Source organism: Triticum aestivum, chromosome 7B (genome assembly GCF_018294505.1).
Source record: "Triticum aestivum cultivar Chinese Spring chromosome 7B, IWGSC CS RefSeq v2.1, whole genome shotgun sequence".
Taxonomy (NCBI): domain Eukaryota; kingdom Viridiplantae; phylum Streptophyta; class Magnoliopsida; order Poales; family Poaceae; genus Triticum; species Triticum aestivum.
The window spans coordinates 388,587,380-388,607,993 of record NC_057813.1 but is presented as its reverse complement, the minus strand read 5'-3'; the positions used below and the strand labels follow the sequence as shown (position 1 = coordinate 388,607,993).

The following is a 20,614-nucleotide window of genomic DNA, read 5'->3' as shown; positions in this document are numbered from 1 at the left end:
TCGCTCTTACTAAGCATATATTGAACCTTTTCCAAGGCTCTTTGTTGTTTAGTGGCAAGGGAAGCAAGTTTGACATAGTTGGGGCCAAATTCATCACCTGATTCATCATCACTAGATTCAGAAAGGTAGCATTCAGTTACCTTGGCACCTTCTGCCATGAGGCATGGTGAAGATGATGACGATTCAGGTGCAAAGGTCATCTCTTTGAGAGACTCCTTGTAATCCTCAAACCAAGGATCATGACGAGTACGCTGACCTTCATAGACCTCAGAAAGCCGGTCCCAGATTAGCTTCGCATGATTAAGGTGCATGACGTTCCTGAACTGATTTCGGGACAGACAGGAGCAGATGACATCCTTCACCGTGAGGTTCAGTAGAGTGTACTTTCGAATGTCATCAGCCTCTGCCATCTTGCATAGATCGGTAAGACCAATCTCAGTGATGGTCCACAGTTCGCTGTCCATAGCCATGAGTCGCTTCTTCATCATGGCCTTCCACCGAGGATACTCATGACCGTCAAAGGTGGGGCAAAATACGTTCCTCAATCCTGTAGTCGACATAGCTAAAAACTCCAGGTGGTTAAACCAAATCACACAGAACAAGGGAGTACCTTGCTCTGATACCAATTGAAAGTGCTAGTTATCGGCTAGAGGGGGGGTGAATAGGCGATTTTTATGAAAGTCTTCAAAACATGAAAGTTTCAAAGACAAACACGAAAACATGACCTATAAACATGCATCGGAAGATGAACTACACTAGACAAGCCATAGTATGAAGCTAAAGCATGATGACTGATAGCAGCTAGGTAGTAGGATCAGGATGGAAGATAGTATGACGCCAATCAGAACAAGTAGTCACACGTTGAAGTCAAACAGGCATAGCAATCAGGCAATGACTTCACGAAGACAAACTGTAAGTAAGGAGAGTAAGAGATAGAACCAGTGTGTTGTGAAGACAAGGATTTGTTCGACCAGTTCCAGTTGCTGTGACAACTGTATGTCTGGTTAGGGAGGCTGAGATTGAACTCAGAAGACCGTGTCTTCACCTTATTCCCCTTGAGCTAAGGACACACAGTCCCCGCCCAATCACTCTGGTAAGTCTTCAAGGTAGACTTCCAAACCTTCACAGACTTCATTCACCGGCGATCCACAATTACTCTTGGATGCTCAGAACACGACGCCTAACCGGCTGGAGGATTCAGAGTCCTCAAGTGTAACAAGTCTTCAGATCACGCAGACAGAAAGACTTCAGTGATGCCAAACACTCTTTGGGCTCTGGGTGTTTTGGGCTTTGTCCTCACAAGGATTTCTCTCTCAAACTCTTTGGAGGTGGGTTGCTCTCAACGACAAAAGCCGTGCACTAACTCTGAGAAGCCGCCAATTTATGGTGTAGGGGGAGGGCTATTTATAGCCACTGGGCAACCCAACCTGATTTGTCCGAAATGACCCTGGGTCACTAAGGAACTGACACGTGTCACAACAGTCAGATTTCAAACACATGCGACAGCTTGACTTGGGCTACAAGTAAAGCTGACTTATCCGACTCTGGATAAGATTTGCTCTCATTGTCTTCGCTCGAAGACATAGGAGTTTGGTTGAGCATCACTTCAGTCACTCTAACTTTGTTCACTTGGACCCCACTTAACAGTGCGGTGGTTCCTATGACTCAACAAAGAAGAAAAGAAACAACAAAACTACTAAGTCTTCGCGCTCAATAGTCTTCACTCAATGTCTTCTTCTGTCATAGTCTTCAGTGTGAATATCTTCACGTACCACAATTATCTTCAATGTCTTCATACATTTTTAGGGGTCATCTCCGGTAGGTAAACCGAATCAAGGAGGGACTACTACCTGTGTTATCCTGCAATTCTCACAAACACATTAGTCCCTCAACCACGTTTGTCGTCAATACTCCAAAACCAAACTAGGGGTGGCACTAGATGCAGTTACAGGGACTCCGAACAACATTGGGTCACCAAAACATATAACTCATATAACACTATATCGTCAACAAACGTTAAGCGTGCGGACCCTACGGGTTTGAGAACTATGTAGACATGACCGAGACACCTCTCCGGTCAATAACCAATAGCAAAACCTGGATGCCCATATTGGCTCCTACATATTCTATAAAGATCTTTATCGGTCAAACCATTATGACAACATACGTAATTCCCTTTGTCCATCGGTATGTCACTTGCCCGAAATTAGATCGTCGGCATCTTCATACCTAGTTCAATCTCGTTACCGGCAAGTCTCTTTACTCGTTCCGTAATACACCACCTTGTGACTAACTCCTTAGTCATTTGCTTGCAAGCTTATGATGTGTATTACCGCGAGGGCCTAGAGATACCTCTCTGATACTTGGAGTGACAAATCATAATCTCAATCTGTGCCAACTCAAAAAACACCTTCGGAGATACCTGTAGATCATCTTTATGATCACCGAGTTACGTTGTGACATTTGATAGCACACAAGGTATTCCTCCGGTATCCCGGAGTTGCATAATCTCATAGGCGAAGGAATATGTATTTGACATGAAGAAAGCAATAGCAATAAATTGAATGATCATTATGTTAAGCTAATGGATGGGTCTTTTCCATCACATCATTCTCCTAATGATGTGATCCCGTTATCAAATGAAAACACATGTCTATGGTTAGGAAACCTTAACCATCTTTGATCAACGAGCTAGTCTAGTAGAGGCTTACTAGGGACACGGTATTTGTTCATGTATTCACACATGTATTTAAGTTTCCGAGCAATACAATTCTAGCATGAATAATAAACCTTTATCATGAATAAGAAAATATAAAATAACAACTTTATTATTGCCCCTAGGGCATATTTCCTTCAAATATATGCATGAAAACCAATAGCTGATCCATCTAGTGGTGTTACAGCCATTGAGCGTAAATGGATATATAAATGAATATACTCCGTCTGCAAACGAATATAATACCTTTTAGAAATATATGTAATTTTAATAAGTCTATTTTATGAGTTTAAGGGCATCTCCAACTCGACCCTCAAATCTTCCGCAACCGTCCGGACCGCGGAAGCCATCCAACGCGGTCCTGTATCGGTCCGTGGCGCGGTTCGGACGTGTTTTCTCCCGCAAACCAGAGACAAACGTGAGGGGCTTTGAAGGAGTTTGGACCCGCGAAACATCGCTCTCCGTCCCCTGGCCCACCCAAAAGGAAGTTGGAGCCCGCGCTTTTGTAGCATCTCGAAAGGTTTCAGCGCTAAAACCCCCCACTCTCTTCTTCCATTCCCTGCCACCCTCTGCCCAATTGACCACTAGCATTGATCCTCTTCATGACACGGAGCAGAAGGGCATAACATTTTCTAGAAACACTAGACCATGATGGCGCGCGTTGCTGCGCCCATCTAATTTCCGATTCACCGATTAATCTTTCGATTTATCACTAATCGGGGGGTGACCGATAAGATTATGTCTTATCTTTGCCGTTTATCTTTTGGACCGATTTATCATTCTGACAAGCGATTTATCGGGAATCTACCGATAAATTAGACCTATTCATAGCACGATGTTTGCAAAAACTATGTTTATTTATGTTTTGTGGACATTGCTACGAAATATGTACTATTGTCCTATTTTGTTTGCCATTATACGGGGATTCAAACTCTAGAAATCAAGGTAACACTTCTGTCAAATATTGTTTTGGTGTTGAATATAGCGTATAGTGTTGGGAACATGATATTTGCAAAAAAATATCCGATTAATAGTCGACCGATAAAATCGATTAATCGGTCGATTACCGATTAATCTCTAATCTCTAGCTGACCGAAACGATAACGATAAGCGATATCCTCAACATTGGTTTTTTGTAAATATGTACAAACACAAAATAGTTAAGTTAAGTTTACATAAATTGGCATATGTGTTCATCGCATTTGAAGGGATGAATTTTAATTGGTTTGTAGGGAAGAAATGTGGTAATATGGGAGAAAACTTATATTTACATGCACTGACTTAGGAACCGCGCATTGTGGCAATGAGCCATCTTTAGGAAACAAAAAATGTTTTAAAGAAGTTGGATTATAGATACACTTGGTAAAACTTGAAATATTTGAACTATCATATTTTTTCTTACATTTATTTGTCAAAATGGAACAAAAAATTATCACATAATATCCTCTTGAGAGGGTACCACATTCTGCTCATGGACTGAATTTAACACTTTAATAGGGAACATCTAGTTCTTGACGAATTCTTGTAGTGGAATATTAGTAGCATCCATCACATTCAAAAACTTAATTGTCCATGAAATACTATGACAGCAGCAGAATTAAGTCAAGGGCAGACAAACCATATGGAATGTCTATGGGAAAGAAGAAAAAAAAAACTTACTTTTCTGCTAAAAACAATTTTTTGGAGTTGTCAATGCAAGCCTTTTAATAACTCAAGGGAACATTTAAATTTGGACAAAGTATGACAGAAATAAGGTAGGCAATTGCCAAGATGAGCTTATTTAAATTTAGCTCTAGCCTGAAGAAGCAAATATTTTATACCTAGGGAAGGCAAACAATAATCATGAAATAGAAAAACCAGGGCATTGTCTTTCTGTTCATCACAACATGTGTGATGTCCTCTTATATCGTGAAGGTTTATACATAAAGAGACAATACATTCTATCACCCGTAGCGGGCGCATCAAGGTGCTTCATCCGAGGGAATAGATTCAACTTTGAGAAAACTTATTAAAAACGGCCATTCAGTCTTACATCATAGGTAGCAGAAAATTCTGCAGTAACAGCCTGAACAGGAATACAACAGCCTTATAGCACAGTAATCAACCAAAAAAGAAGGTTACAAATGGTAGCGAGTAGCTCTTCCATGTGAGAAGGTTACAAATTGTAACAAATCGTTCGCATCCTCCTGTGACAAAAATGAAGATGGCAACAAGGACTTCATACCCCAAACTGAATACAGGGCCAGAGCGTTAGGAGCAATATTAGCAGAAGGTAGATCCCCTCATAGCAGATTTGTGCTTTTGTGAAACAATACAGGCCCAGAGCATTGGCACTTGAGCAATTAGAAGATGTAGTCGTTCAAACATATTATTCAGCACAAAGTCGTCGAAGTTGTAAGCAGTGCTTCACCTTGCGATTCAGCAAACCCGTCGCAAGCAAGCTCCAATGGACAGAGCTACAGAACCTGCATTAGTTTGGACATGTAAAGAACAAGATCAACAAAACATAATTGGGGGTGCAAAATTTGGGGGAAGAGGGGAGGTAAGGAGGTCCGACGGGGAGAAGGGGGAAGAGTGGAAGACGACCGAGGACCGTAAGCATCGATCATGGTTGTCCAAGAAGATTTTGCTAGGTAGGGAGGGGAATCGGAAGGAGCAGCGATACAGATTATATGGAGACGCGTACAGTAAAGGAGAGCACCGTAACTGACCTGCAATTATCGGGAGACTGCGACCGACGCACACCTATTAACATTCATGTCCGATTTGTTCCGGAATCGCGGGTGAAGGGACTCGAATCGTCAGTAGACGATTCAATGTCCGCGCCACCTCTTCGTGGCGTAGCCCGACGAGGGTACCCGGTCGGTCGCATCACCATGGTTTCCACCCCGCTGAACTCACGATTCACCATAACCGTTCGGGCAGGCGAAGGTCGCCTCACACGGCCGCATCCTCTCTCGATCCCGAGTTCTCGATCCATACTTTTTACGGGCAAGGGAAAGCAGCAGGGAGCCAGCGATATATCAGAATCAGACCTCCCGATTAAATGGGCCTTCTCAAGCGGCCCAATTAACCAGAGGCATCGGTTTTTTCCTCCAGAGCAGCAGCCCCTTAGGACAGCTGGCCAGAACGCTAAGACGGTTGGGCCAGGAAGCTAATGAAGTTGATCTGACGGCCACAAATGATGTAAACGCGAATCTAATGGCCGAAATCGTTGGAGGCGTGAGAGAGCTCGGTTTAGGCTCAGTTTTACTGTCCTAAAAATTCACATATGGTTCCATGAACACAATCATTTTGCGCCCTACTCCGACGCGGTCATCCGCAACCGTGAATGGAAGTCCCTCAACCATCGATGGTACACCATCCAAGAGGTTGTGTCCAAGTATTACGGGTGAAGATGTTGACCTTAAATGTCGACTATTTATATGCCGATGCAAGAATAATCGTGCAATCTGTCAGCTACCAGATGTTGCAGCGGCAGAAAGATGAGTTGGCGGCGGTGGACTATGAGGACATGGCGGAGGCGGCCTACGCGGCGACAGCGACACCAGCTTGATCGGGGAGTAGACGGCTGAGATTGCCGGCCCGACATGGCAGAATGTACGGACTGTAGGACTGATGTTTTTTCGGATTCGGGCATGTACAACTAAGTATACTTGCCTTTTTTCGTTTTGATCGGGCATGCGACTCGGCGCTGGTGTGATCCGACGTGCTGTGTGGATTGAAACACATTTGAATTTGAATTTACGGACGTACATATACATAATAGTGTTGGATGGTGTCTTCCCGGATCCGTGTCCGCGGACTGATACCCGATCCGATCCGAGGAGGAATATGGGGAGAAAATTTGCGGCTTGCTGAAGATGCCCTAACCAAGAGCGGTGTAGTTGACACGTAAAATAAACTCTCCATGTGAAGCCGCCGAGATGTTCCAAGGCGCAGATGGCCTTTTGGAGAAGACGTAGAACGCAGGCCAATCTATGTAAAAAGGAAAGCGTAAAAGTATTTATTTCCTTCTAGGAGAGAGGAAGCGGAAACCTAGAATTACGTCTTCAATTCATTGGGTAAACATCACGTATCCCTCCCTTTTACTGGCAGGGTAAAAACACATGGTATCTACCATACCGTCCTACACACGTCTTTTCTAGTATTTTGTTTTCATCATCATATTATTCCAGGAGCACCGAAGAAGCCAGCGGCATTGCCAAACGAACAAGACGAGGCAGCGAGCGGCGGATTTGCGTCCCCAGCGGTGAAGATCCCCGCGGTGACCGGCGGCCTCGTCACCCCACGCAGCGTCGCGCCGACGGCCTCCGGTAGCGCCATCATCAGGTTCGATTCGCTGTTCCCACCGGCGCCTGGCCTGATTTGGTGCGACGGCGGCGGCGGCTCGATTCGGTGCGGCGGCAGCTTGATTCGCGGAGACTGCGGCCCGATTGCGACGGCGTGCAGAGTCCCCGCTCAGCGTCGGCCGTGCGAGGGAGCGGCGAGGTGACGTGCAGTGGCGGTCTGCTCCTCGTCGCGCACGTGCAGTCACGCGGGGATCAGGCACCGGATTGCAGGTCAGGGCCCTTCCCCACTCTCTGCTTCGCCTCTTGATTTCTGACGTGGGGGTTGTGGATTCGGGAGGGGGATTCCTGCGGCGGCGCTCGTATGTACGACCGTACGATGAACTCGTCCACCAATGGAGTTCTGTACATGATCGGTCCCCCGTCGCAGCGCTGCTTGCTTAGTTTCTTCATCCTTCGTTGCTTAGTGAAATCACGAAGGGCGCAGGGTTGGCTAGGCCCCTGCGATTTACGGTTGGTGGTGATTTATTAGGCAGCGTAGTTACAAGGGTTGATGAACAATTGGATCGTGGTATTGCAGGGGTCATCCGTCTAGTATGTCTGTTGTTGCTTGCTAGCAATTTATGTGAGTATTTCATGGATATCTTGTTTTTGGTTCGCAATGGAGGCTATTTGCAACTTCTCAGTGCTAGTGGACTGATATGAATTAATTAAGTTCTGGTGAAGGATTGCCATAGGGTAGGGTTTGAGCGTGGAGCGGTCATTTATCATATTTTAGCAACTGACTACCAATTCTGATGCTAACTCATGGCAAAAAAGAACCTCTGCTGCCAGAGCCTTGGGCTACGTTCTCTAAAACAAGAGTCTCTAAAACAAGAGTCTCATCTTGGAGTGAGATATTTTGTGGTTTACTAGTTATCAGTTGGTCCAATGTATCGTGATGGTACTATTTTAATTATGGAGCAATTGTTTCTGAATCAGTGGTAGCTTGCGAGAAGCTTTGATGTCGTGACTTTGTCTTCGGGTATGCTGGTCCAACTATCATCCTGACTTTGTGTTGTTTCTTGTATATGGTGGCAGGTAAGAGATCAGATAGTACAGGCTTCAAATATGACTAGTCCTATTAGTTTTTAAAATGAGGATTACTAAACATAAGCTTGCTAGTTGTACCTCGCATATTCGTGGTTCCCTTTGACTGGTCGCAAACAAATGGTTTCTTTTTAGGATTATGTGATGATTAATAACAGTCAAATGCTATGTGGTTCAGACCCCCATAATGATCTTTTTTGTGGGTATTTTGTGCATAATGTTTGACCCGCAACTTACAAAATAATTGGGAGCACTAATACCTGTGCCTTATGTCTCTGAGCTTCGGCCGTGAATTGTGATTCATGTTTTCTCATACATGTGTCACATGGACTGGTAGATTGTTTCGATGTGTGATGTATCATCTCTTGTTAGATCAGATGGTACATTGTGTCTTGCTGTAGTTTCTTACATTACGTGCGTCATTTTATTTCTTGAATTTGCCTGGTTGGTATGCATTATTAGATGTAAGTGATAGAGATGGACTATTTGTTATTGGTTGCATTTGATAATTCATGGCTGTAATATGTTATTTATTTGCAGACTGCAGTAACCTACAGATTTCTGTGGTGGCAATTTCTCGTTGCTTGTGTAACATTATTCTCTACAGAAGTAAAGAATATATGGGCTGACTTTGGCATTTCATGGGAGGTTTTGAAGATGATGAACCGCCATCAAAACGGGCAAGAGCATCCTCAGTAGAATCAGCAACTTTGTCAGACATCCCCTGTTATTCGAAACCCACTAATCCTTTGGGAGGTACAATGGCTAGACCTTTGACTTCCCAAGGGAAAGAAGTTATGGTTGGCTCTAAAGGTTTAATTAAGAGGGATGAATTTGTGAGGATAATCACAAAATCTCTGTATACTCTAGGATATGAAAAAACTGGAGCTGTTCTTGAGGAAGAATCAGGTATAAAACTGCATTCCCCACCAGTGAATGTTTTCAGAAAGCAGGTGCTTGATGGGAATTGGGACAGTGCAGTAGTTACCTTGAACACACTTGATCTTCTGGACGAAAACATTGTGAAGTCTGCAGTATTTTTGTTATTGGAGCAGAAATTTTTTGAACTTCTGAGAAATGGCAATGTCATGGGTGCTATGAAGACGCTGCAAAGTGAGATCTCCCCCCTTGGCATTAACAGAAAAAGAGTTCATGAAATGGCAAGTTGCTTAATTTCTTCTCCGCAAAATGTCTTGGTTGGTTTTTCAAAGCCTGGAATTGAATCTTCTAACTCACGGTTTAAGCTCCTAGAGGAACTGCAAAAGGTGCTCCCCCCTACCATTATGGTACCTGAGAGGAGGTTAGAGAATTTAGTTGAACAGGCACTTACTGTACAACGTGAAGCTTGTTATCTCCATAATTCTGTTGATGGCCCGTCACTCTATATCGATCATCACTGTGGGAGAGATCAGATACCATCTCAAGCGCTGCAGGTCAGAACTCATGCTGGTGCCCTATTTCAGTGCTTCCATAGTTGCATTTATTACATGTTATTTGCATAGTTCAAAAAAGCGCTAGGCGTTAATTGTGCATTTTGCCACCGCCTTGCGCTTTACTGACCAAAGCGCATGCTTATGCACAGTTATGCACAGATTAAGCGTAGTTATGTGCAATACGTTTTGCCAACGCCTAGAGCCTAGGCGAGCTTAAGCGCTCGCTTAGGCACGCCTTTTTTTATCTATGGTTATTTGCATAGATAGAGTATTCTAAATCAAGGTTGCACACTTGTCGGTAGACTGGACTGGTCACGCACCAATAGAAGCAGTAGTGTCTGCTCTTTCCTTTACTGCCTACTAGTAATTGTGTGCGTGCACGCACGTCCAGTCTGGCAGTAATATTAATTGTGTGTAATGCAACTAATATGTTTCCAAATTATTGATATGTGATGGATGGCTCAGATCATTTGGATTCACCAAACTCGTGCTTAAGTAGTACTCCCTCCGTCTCGGTTATAAACCGAGACGGAGGAAGTAGTAGATATATACTCCCTCCGTTCCTAAATATTTGTCTTTTAGAGATTTCAAATGGACTACCACATATGGATGCATGTAGACATATTTTAGAGTATAGTTTCACTTATTTTGCTCTGTATGTAGTCACTTGTTGAAATCTCTAGAAAGACAAATATTTAGGAACGGAGGGAGTAGATAGTAGATTATGTGTCATTGCTTTTATTTGATGTCTCATTAGAAGTTCTTTTCTATTATCTTCCCTTTCTCTTTGGATTCTATGTGCATGCAGCTGCGAGCGCGTATGTTTGACCACTTGTATACTTTGGTTTTGCTGTCGTTGGATAGTTGAAGTGTAAAACATAGTCATCTTAACCGAAGAAGCAAAAGTCCACTTTACTTACAATATATGCATAACATATAAGCCTCTCAACTCTTGAGCATCTCTATAGTGCCATCCCTCCCCCCCCCCCCCCCTTCTGGTCTTGCTATTCGAATATTTTTACAATATATGTTTAGGTTCCAAAGCGTACACACAAATTGAGATTTGCATGAGGAAGTATTGGACTTGCTGTTTCTGTATGGACAACTGGCTGAGAAAGATAGATGTTAGCTGAGTGCAATTTTTCTATTCAGGGAAACATCCTATCAGCTGAGGGTCCTGATGTGCCTTTCATTCCTAGTGTAAAACAGTAAATGCCTGTTATGTTTTGTGTTGCATGATGACACACTGCATGCATATCTTACCACTTGTACTACTAAAGCAGAAAGTAAAATTATTGCAGGTTTTGTGTGCACACCGTGACGAAGTATGGTTTCTCCAATTTTCGAACAATGGGAAGTATTTAGCATCGGCATCAAATGATAAAACTGCAGTCATATGGAAGGTATCTATGCTTCTGACTTTTGACATTCTTAATTGGTGTTAACAGTGCAGTCACTTGCCCCTTACTTTCCAGTTTTGCACCCCATGTGAAAACTGGAAATCGCACTCTCATTCATGCTTGGCTGTTCACCTGCTATTTGTTCTGTCTGAAAAATTGTTGTCCAGAATATTTTGTTATTTGTGCAAATGAAAGTGAAAGATACAGGATTGCCTTTTTTACATGATTAGTTTCATCGGAGCCTATTTGTACAATGTTTGGCTTCAGCACCAAATAGATTTGATTAATATGTTTGTTAGTTTTACTACATGATAGTGTGACCAGACACTTTTCTCTTGGCCTGTCACCGTTGAACATGGAAGTGTATTTCTTCTGGTTTCACTTCAATGAACAACTCCACCCCTAGAGCTTTGGTCTCTATGCATGTGAGGAATGGTTAGCTTATCTGAAAGGTGTTCTGATTTTTTTGGCACACTTATTGTTGCTCCTTATTTTAAAATGTCAAAACTTATCTGCATAAAATTTCCATTATTTCCTTCAACACTTGAACCCATTCGAGACCCAGATGAACATGAACCCGATTTTCTGTTTTCCTCTTCCGCATTGTTCCAGGAAGCTAGCTGCATTCCACGCGTATGTGTGTTTACTGATAATGATGGTGAAGGTTACATTTTCACGATCACCTCGATAGTTGATGCAGCACAAAACAGTCTTCTCCTTGCTTGCAGTAATGTGAGTATTCGTTATCCTAGGTTGATGAAGATGGAGAACTATTGCTGAAGCATACATTGACTGGTCATGAGAAACCAGTGATGATGGTTGCATGGAGCCCTGATGATTGCCAGCTTCTCACATGTGGAATGGAAGAAGTCATCCGGCGCTGGGATGTTGAATCTGGCGAATGTATTCATGTTTATGAAAAATCTGGCGTTGGTCTGTTGTCATGTGGTTGGTTTCCAGATGGAAAGCAAATATTGTCTGGTTTAAATGATCAAAGCCTTTGCTTGTGGGATTTAGATGGAAAACAAGCAGATTGCTGGGAAGGGCAGAGGTCAACGAAAACATCTGATTTTGCTGTCTCAAAAGATGGCAAACTTATAATAAGCACCAGTAGAGATTCCGCAATTCTGTTATTCAATAGGGACACAAAACAGGAGAGGCTGATTGAAGAGGAGCATACAGTCACTTCATTTTCTCTTTCGGAAGATGGCGATTTCTTGCTTGTAAATCTTATAAATGAGCAGATTCATTTGTGGAACATAAGGAATGATCCCATTCAAGTTAAACAGTACACTGGCCATAAGCGCAGCCGGTTTGTGATAAGGTCATGTTTCGGTGGATCTGAGCAGGCCTTTATTGCCAGTGGAAGCGAAGACGCAAAGGTATGATATATTGACTGTGGATGCAAATAAATCAATAAATTATGTTGTCCGCATCATTTCTATTATTTATTACTCCATCCCATAATATAAGATGTTATTACAACCAATATGTGAGTGTTATTATGACACTTACATTATGGGACCGAGGGAGTAGGTTCCAGATAAATGCTACTCCCTCCGTTCCTAAATATAAGTCTTTTTAGAGATTCCAATATGGACTGCACATGGAGCAAAATGAGTGAATCTACACTCTAAAGTAGGTCTATATACATTGGTATGTACTCCCTCCGTTCCTAAATATTTGTCTTTTCAGAGATTTCAAATGGACTATGACATACGGATGTATATAGACATATTTTAGAGTGTAGATTCACTCTTTTTGCTTTGTATGTAGTCACTTGTTGAAATCTCTAGAAAGACAAATATTTAGGAGCGGTGGAAGTAGTTCGTATTGAAATCTCTAAAAAGACTTATATTTAGGAACGGAGGGAGTAGATTTGAGAAACTTTTAAGTTATATTTGCTATCTTGCAAACCAGTGTTACTGGAGAACCAGTGATTGAACTGGAAAAGCTGCCTTCTACTGTATATCTAATAAAGCATAACAGTATATACAACATTTGTGACATTTTTAGTGTCATTGGTTCAGTTTGACAACTCCGTGTCTTGCAATTTTCTTAATTTGTCAGGTCTATATATGGCACAGAGCTAGTGGAGATGTTATCGAGACCCTGTCTGGCCACTCGGGTGCGGTCAACTGCGTAAGCTGGAACCCTACAAATCCACATATGCTTGCATCTGCGAGTGATGATCATACCATTCGCATATGGGGGCTAAAGAAAGCCACCGTGAAGCGAAGGGACGCAGGCAGCAGCAGCGGCAGTAATGGGATCCACATGAACGGCAGTGCCAACGGCAACGGTTTTGTTCACCAGTGCAACGGAAGCCGCAGCAAGTGACAATGACATGCAGCGCTTTGCTTTCCTTCCTCCAGGAAGGACACCCTGGTCCAGCACCGGTGTAGGGGGGGAGCGGAAAACCTGCTTGGTTTTATGCACCGCCTCCCTTGTTCCATCGTGTGTCACAACTGTCACATTTATTTCTCAATTCAAAGATGGACACAAATTGAAATATTGTTTGGCGCTTAAAATAGCTTTCTTTCCTCTAATTTTGTGATGGTCGTGATGGCACCGTAGTGATGAATCCATTTCATATTTTCCCTGATTTCCTCAATTCATGTCAAACGGAAATAAATTATGAAATGTGCACCTGGGCACATCTTGCGAAATACGGGAAATCATAGGAATTCACAGGAACACTATACTGGGAAATTCTTTGCCAATGCCAAACCAAAATGCGACGAGAGCAGACCGACAGAATTTTATGGGGCGTAGTACGCGGCCATCGGCTGATCTTTTTAAAAGACTTGTCAGGTCGTGAGTCATCGACCACCACTGCAACTGTGCTAATGTTGCAGAAAGAGTTAAAGACACTACAGGTGCCCTAACTTGTCCGACGCAGTTAGTTTGGTGTCTAAACTTAAAAAATACATAAAAGTGAGTTTGGTGCCTAAACTTAAAAAATACATAAAAGTAGTGTCGTAATTTGTATGGGCGTTCAAATACAGTGCCTTTGAAGGCATGCCGCTGAATAAATACAGTGCCTTTGAAGGCATGCCGCTGTATCGAGTGCCCGCGTGGCATGCAAGCATATCGTTGGGCCACATTTCAGTGGTTGAGGTGCTGGACGCGCGATGTGAGCTATGCGTGTTTTTTACAGGAATGCCTCTGGATATTAATTAATTCTCACAAAAAATACCTCTTGATTTTAATTAATACTCGCAAAAAATACCAGGAAGTGGCCACGGTCTGGATTGTGCTTAATTATCAGCAAGCAGTTTATATAGATGATTGCATATATCGCTGTGCATATGCTTTTACCGAAGTAATTTTTTATATTTATTTCAAGTTACTATCTTGTTTTTCTTCGAGTGAAGTTTCTATTTAGTTTTCATGATACATAAGTTTTTCCATATGAAAAAATAAAATAATTATCAATATGAAATTTTATTTATTTTATATCTCTATTTTGTTTCCATTGTTGTGTACTTTGAAGAGCTAAACATGAACTTTTTCTAAAGTTGATGTCGAATTAAGAAGTTGAACGTATATTAAAAACACAGTGAGCATTCTTTGAAATACACGTTCACGTTCATGTTCATTTCTCATTTTCATACTATTTTAGAAAATGCTCACCACGTTTTCCGAAAATGTTTAATGTGTACTAAAATAATATTGTGTAATATTATTCTTAAATTTCTACAAACACGCTTAACCTGTTAGTACATTTCTAGAATTCATTATTGTCACACAATAATATTTTATACACGTTGAACAGTTTTCAAAATACAATAATGTCAATTTTAAATAATTGTGCATTTTAATAGAATGAAGATACGCAATAATTGTTCGTGCTTATGGTCCTCAATGAGGATGCATAAATTTACATAATAATTTTTAATATACGTTCAACCTTTTATGTCCACATAAATTTTAGAAAAAAAATTCATGTTTATCTCTTCAATGTACACAAATAATGAAAATAGAATAAAGATATAAAATAAACAATAATTGCATATTGATAATTATTTTATTTTTTCATATGGGAAAATTTATGTATCATGAAAATTATACCAAAACTTCACTCGGGAAAAAACGAAGCAGTACTTCAAAAAAAACTGTAGAAAATATGTGCAAAGTGACAGGTGGAATTGTGCATATAAGTTGCTAGCTAGCAGTTAAATGTAAACCAAAGTGTGGCCTCTTGATCCGCTTGTTTGTTAGGCAACCAACAGGTCTGTGATTCGAATTCCCTTCATGCCAACTTGTGTTTATATTTTTGTGAGAATTAATTAAAGTACATGCGCGTTCTCTAAAAAAAAGTGTGTGTCTAGTGCCTGTAACGATATTTTCCAAGAATTAATTAAAGTCCAAGGGTATTTTTGTAAAAAAAACTACACACACAACTTAGAACGCGCCCGCAGCCACTGACATGTGGAGCAACAACACGTTGGCATGCCACACGTGCACTTGATACAACGTCAGAGGCACCGTATTTGAACGTCTACACAACTTACATCATCAATTTTATGTATTTTTCAAGTTTAGGCACCAAACTTACCGCGCCAGACAAGCTAGGGCACCTGTACTGTATTTAACTCTTACAGAGACATTTGCAATATAGATTGTGTTGCATCAGAGGTTATGTTCCATTTTTTTCAATAGAGATCATGTTGCATAAGTGACTCGAAGTTTTTTTCGCCACAAATCATGTTGCCATTTTTTTGCAACAATGATCTTGTTGCAAAATGACTGCATATATATATTTTTTGCAACAATGACCATGTTGCGGAACTTTTTGTAACAAAAATCATGTTGCAAGAACTGTTTTCGTGGCAGCGCGATTGTTGTGGCTGAGCTCAAGGAGGCGGCTACCATGGACGTCGTTGCTCCTTCGGGACACTGGCGGTGTTGGACGGCGGGGGACCCCACCTTCGTAGTTTGCTCCGTTTGGTGGTGTAGTTAGTTGTGTGCCGTGCCACTCCGTCGAGCGCGGCAGTGACCGCGAACCCCGTCGTGCTTCCTCGCTGTTGGCCACCGAGGCGCCAACCATCGTTGTCCATATTTCCCCTGCTTCCACGACAAATACGCAACCCAAATTAGCGCCCGATCTCACAACAACGCACAAGAACACCGATAAGAGATCGCGGGAGTAAGGCTTCGTTCTGCAAGAATCGAAGGGGGTTTATAAGGAAGAAGATGACTCGGTGGTGGAGAACATGTGAATGGTGTTTTGCTGGGTTAAGGATGGGTGGGCCCCGCATGGGACACGCGTCACGTGCTAGCGGCGGCGGACCCCCATGCTAGATCAGCCGGGTGATCGAAATCATTTCCTGAATTTTATTCGTGCACTTCCCCATGGAATTATTTTTTCTGTTTTTTCGGAACGACAAAATATTTCTGCTTTGTGGGGAATACATGAGGTGTTTTGGTTTGGCACTGTTAGCGTAAACCTAATCGATATCAAATTACGCTGTTAACGCAAAGGGAATGGGGGAAATGGAGACATGTTTGTTTCATCGCAGGTAATGGAATCAGGTGGGTTAGCTTGGCGGCCGCATGTAGCGAATGAATCTTGGCAGCTGAATGCGGCGAATCATAGATTTTGGAAAGAAGAGAGTTGGGAGCTTCATAGGCTGGAGCACCCCAGAGTATCACATCAAGATGCACGAGCAGCAATAGTAGGCGCCCATGCCGGCGATGATGGTCCCGATGGATGGAAGCAACATCGAGCTAGAGATGGAGACTCTGCTCAAGGTGCCGGCCTACATCTTTGGGGTTATCAGGCCGAGCATGGCGCGGAAGGTCGTGCTCACCAACGGTACACGGCATAGCGGTAACTCTTATCCACTCATGGACCTATCTGACTCCATCTCTTCTTCCGACATGGATCGGAGCTCAACCATGCCCGCTGGTGCCTTCGCAGTTGTAGTAGCAACTAGAGAGAGGGAGCGAGGGGGTGTCTGTGTTGGACGATGTCCTGACCAGCGCGGGTTCCATCATCGTCGACGAGGTAACGTGGTTCTTAGTCGTGCTCAACCAAACTGAAGGAGAGATAGATCAGCAACGATGAATCTGGTTGAGAAAGGAAGCGTTTTACTGAGGGAGATGGGCGTAGTCAGATTTGGCCAGGGACATTATTCGATTACACAGGATTTGATTTTGGCTAAGCTCAACCAAACAAAAACTAACGTAATTAGGCCCACCGTTATCAGGTTATGTTACAAATCCCTGAACCAAAGACCTACTAATCCATTGGATAAGTGCCTCCGCATAACCCTTTAACCCTGACTTTTATTAATAAGACGAATGTCTACTCTGCATGGTTAACAAGCGTTTTCTGAATCATCTATACCTTCTTATGAGCCTTCTGGACAAGATCCTGAGCCCTTCTTCCGATGGACTTACGCTCTTAGGTACTTCTTCCGTCGCATAATATAAGATCGTTTTCGATACTAAACTCTAGTGTCAAAAACAGTTTTTTATATTATGAGACGGAGGAAGTGATATATAGTGAATTTAAGGAATAGCCACCCACCTCAATGGTGATTGAGGCTACCTCAATGCGTCCCTAAAAAATAAGCTATTATGCATGCGAAGACCCAGCTTTTTTTTTTTCGAACAACCAGCTGACACGCAAGAGAGGGGGCGGCTAAAGGGAAAGGAAAGCAGAGTTACCTCGAATGCCTTCAGCCCAATACGCCCATAGCCTGTGGGCCTTCGAGCGGCTAACAAGCCCAGACCCATATTCTCGAAGCTACCTTCCTAGGGTTTCGCTTCTTGTAACCCCCCAGTGCGCCCCCCTTTCTCCCACTACCCCCCACTCCCTACCACAAGACCGCCGCCGCCGCAGGAGGAGGAGGAGAAGCAGCAGGCGCGAGAAGGAGATCACGCGAGCAGGCGACCGACCATGAGGGCCAAGGTAGCCTCCCAATCCACACGCTCTAGTCCCTGGACACCTATCCTGTTCGGCCCGTAGATCCATGCGACGACCGCCATAGTTTTGTTCCTTCGTTCGTTTGTTGCTTTCGTTCTTTGCCGAGCGGGGGCTATGATTAGAAAGAGAGAGGCTCGTGTGGCTCGAATTCCTGGGAAACCCTAGCGAGCCGGCAGATCTCGCCGTCTCGCGCTCGTGCCCCCCGTTGCTGCTCCGGCTGCGACGGGGCGAGCGACTCTAGCCGGTACGGGATGGAACGCGAGGTGCCGCCCGACGACGCCTGCGGCGGCGGCGGTGGCGATGGCGGGGCATGTTTTGTCTCGTGTGACCTTAGATCGATCGATGTATCGTGTGGGCTTAGGTATCTCGGCGTTCCGGTTCTCACGTACCGTGCTCGCGTTGCTCGTCGTGCTTGCGCGCGCGTGCGTGGGTCGTCTGTCTCGTTTGGGTTTCCCTGCCACGGTGAAGGTCGAATACACTTGATATGAGCCCTCGGGATGTGAATTAACAATTTACTGAAGTACTCTGTTGGTGTTCGATTATGTACGTTGGTGGTTGGTCCTTTGTGGTCGTCATGTTGGTTCAAAACCTGCGAATTTCTTCTGTGGTTATGATGATTTAAGTGGTAAGATGAATTGGCTTATCTGGCTGTAGTACCACATGTTTAATGTGTGTTGTAGACTCGTTAAGTTTTGTATGTTGCAGACAATCTGCTTGCTGCTTGCTATTGAACATTCCTTTTGGCCTTAGCAAGTGATATTGAACATAATTGCCAGCATCCAAGTAGATGAACGGTATTACTCCCTCCGTTCCTAAATATAAGTATTTGTAGAGATTTCACTATGGACTACATACAGAGCAAAATGAGTTAAGCTATACTCTAAAATGCATCTATATACATCACTATGTTGTCCATAGTGAAATCTCTACAGACTTATATTTAGGAACGGAGGGAGTAGATAATTGACAAGCTCGAATGTTGAATTGCCATATTGTAGCAGATGCAGTTTTTCAGCGCATTTCAGTTAAACTGTTCACAACCTGTCTCAGAATGGGGCAGCTGATTGATTTGTTGCCTTGCTTTTTGTTGCGTCTGACTTCCATTTACCACTGAGGTTAATGGCATTAGTTCATTAACTTTTTCCAAACAGCATGCCTGGAAGGCACCCTTTTGTTCTTGTATCTATCCAGTAGTTTGCTGGTAGCTTAAAGTGCTTATATGTCTGCCGGTTCTCTATTGAATAATTTATGTTATGATGTATCCTTTATAACTTGGTTTATCTCTTTCAGTGGAAGAAGAAGCGCATGAGGAGGCTGAAGAGGAAGCGCCGAAAGATGAGGCAGCGATCCAAGTAGGCTGATGGCGGTGGTGATGGCGTGCTGTAGCTTGCTATGTGTGTCTTTGGCTGCGGCTGACTGCGGATGTACTTGCTTGGCATGGCGGCGCCATTCATCTCATCTGTCAACTCGTTTATTCCAGAAACCTGCACTTTAGTAGGCCTGTTATCGTTGCTTTTAGTTGTACCAGGAGTTCTGCTATCATGACCGATCTACCGAACCGTATGAACTCTGTTTTGGAGCTTTATTTGCTGCTAATATTCGGCCATCAAGTATTTTATGCTTTTGCTGGCATCAGCATTATTGTCTGGATGCTCTTATATGTTGATTACTGCTGCGTGTGGAGTTTGATTTGCTGGGTGATGCCACCTGCTTCTTGATGGTTTAGGATTATGATTTTGATCCCGGATAATGTGTTGGCATGGATACATCCTGCTTGGGATGCTACAAGTCCTGCTTTTGATTGTTTAGGATTAGGATTTAGATCCCGCACGGCACTGAATGCGTTTACGTGGATACAGTTATTGCTTTGGATGCTGCAAGTAGGTCATTTTGGGTGTCCTGCGCATGCAACATTTCAGATGAGCTACATCGGAGCAACATGATACGCTCTACATTTGCCTTCAAAATTTATTCACAAAAGAGTGCATTTCTATATTTGTCTACAAAAGAGTGTATTTTTATATTTTAAATATACTTTCAGGTATAACTTTTTTATCTCATCACATGGTAATCAAGACCAATAATATTCTACATATTGTTTTTTTAATTTCTGCATGTACTTACGATGTGTTTGGCTACATATGGTCTATTTCATTTTTTAATTTTTACGTGGACTTACAACGTGTTTGACTAGAATGCGGAAAGAAAATAATTTCCCACGTGAATTAACAGATGATGGCTGGGAAGAGATAACAAATATATCACATACCCCTTAAATTTCTATTCTCTGCTGTTGAACCTGTGTACATGTACATAGGTCTGGATTTTATATGTCGTATCAGTTTAATTAACGTGTGTTAATTATGGGGTAAATCTCCTCTTGTAACTGCCATCTCATGAATGGATGCCTCTTCATCACATCCCTTCTTCTTGTATAAATGCTTACAATCATCTAATGAAAGAGATAGAGAATTCACTTTTCTCTCAACAGTATCTGTCTCTTTGTGTATGTACGTGTATTTTAGGAGACAAAATATCAGTCTCACCCTTTGTACCTATATATATGTGCCTAGTGCACGATCAAATCATTCTCTACATGGTATCTATCGCAAGTCGATCCTCCCGCTTCCGCTAACCCTAGTCGCCGCCATCGCCCCTCCTCCCCCGCGCGCCTTCTCCTTCCTGCACACCCTCCCCTCCATGCCGCACCGCCCTCCCGCCGTGCCGCCTGCCTTCTACCGCAGCGCCGC

The 20,614-nt window shown here is 43.0% G+C and overlaps 1 protein-coding gene and 2 long non-coding RNA genes across 3 annotated transcripts; 2 read left to right on the top strand and 1 right to left on the bottom strand.

Annotated features, from left to right (window-relative positions):
• Positions 1-4,585: 4,585 nt before the first annotated feature.
• On the bottom strand, positions 4,586-5,734 carry LOC123160509 (uncharacterized). The gene is made up of 2 exons (XR_006480242.1): positions 5,428-5,734; positions 4,586-5,181 (listed from the first exon to the last, which is right to left on the bottom strand). It is a non-coding gene; the product is annotated as an uncharacterized lncRNA (long non-coding RNA).
• A 1,137-nt stretch (positions 5,735-6,871) lies between these two features.
• LOC123156287 (WD repeat-containing protein 26 homolog) lies at positions 6,872-13,441 on the top strand. The gene is made up of 5 exons (XM_044574428.1): positions 6,872-7,278; positions 8,635-9,527; positions 10,829-10,930; positions 11,680-12,309; positions 12,998-13,441. Exons 2-5 carry the CDS (start codon positions 8,736-8,738, stop codon positions 13,265-13,267), a joined length of 1,794 nt encoding a protein of 597 aa, XP_044430363.1. The 5' UTR covers positions 6,872-7,278; positions 8,635-8,735; the 3' UTR covers positions 13,268-13,441.
• Positions 13,442-17,602: 4,161 nt separating this feature from the next.
• Positions 17,603-19,499, top strand: LOC123157444 (uncharacterized). Its single transcript, XR_006478977.1, has 2 exons — positions 17,603-17,849; positions 19,155-19,499. It is a non-coding gene; the product is annotated as an uncharacterized lncRNA (long non-coding RNA).
• Positions 19,500-20,614: the final 1,115 nt, after the last annotated feature.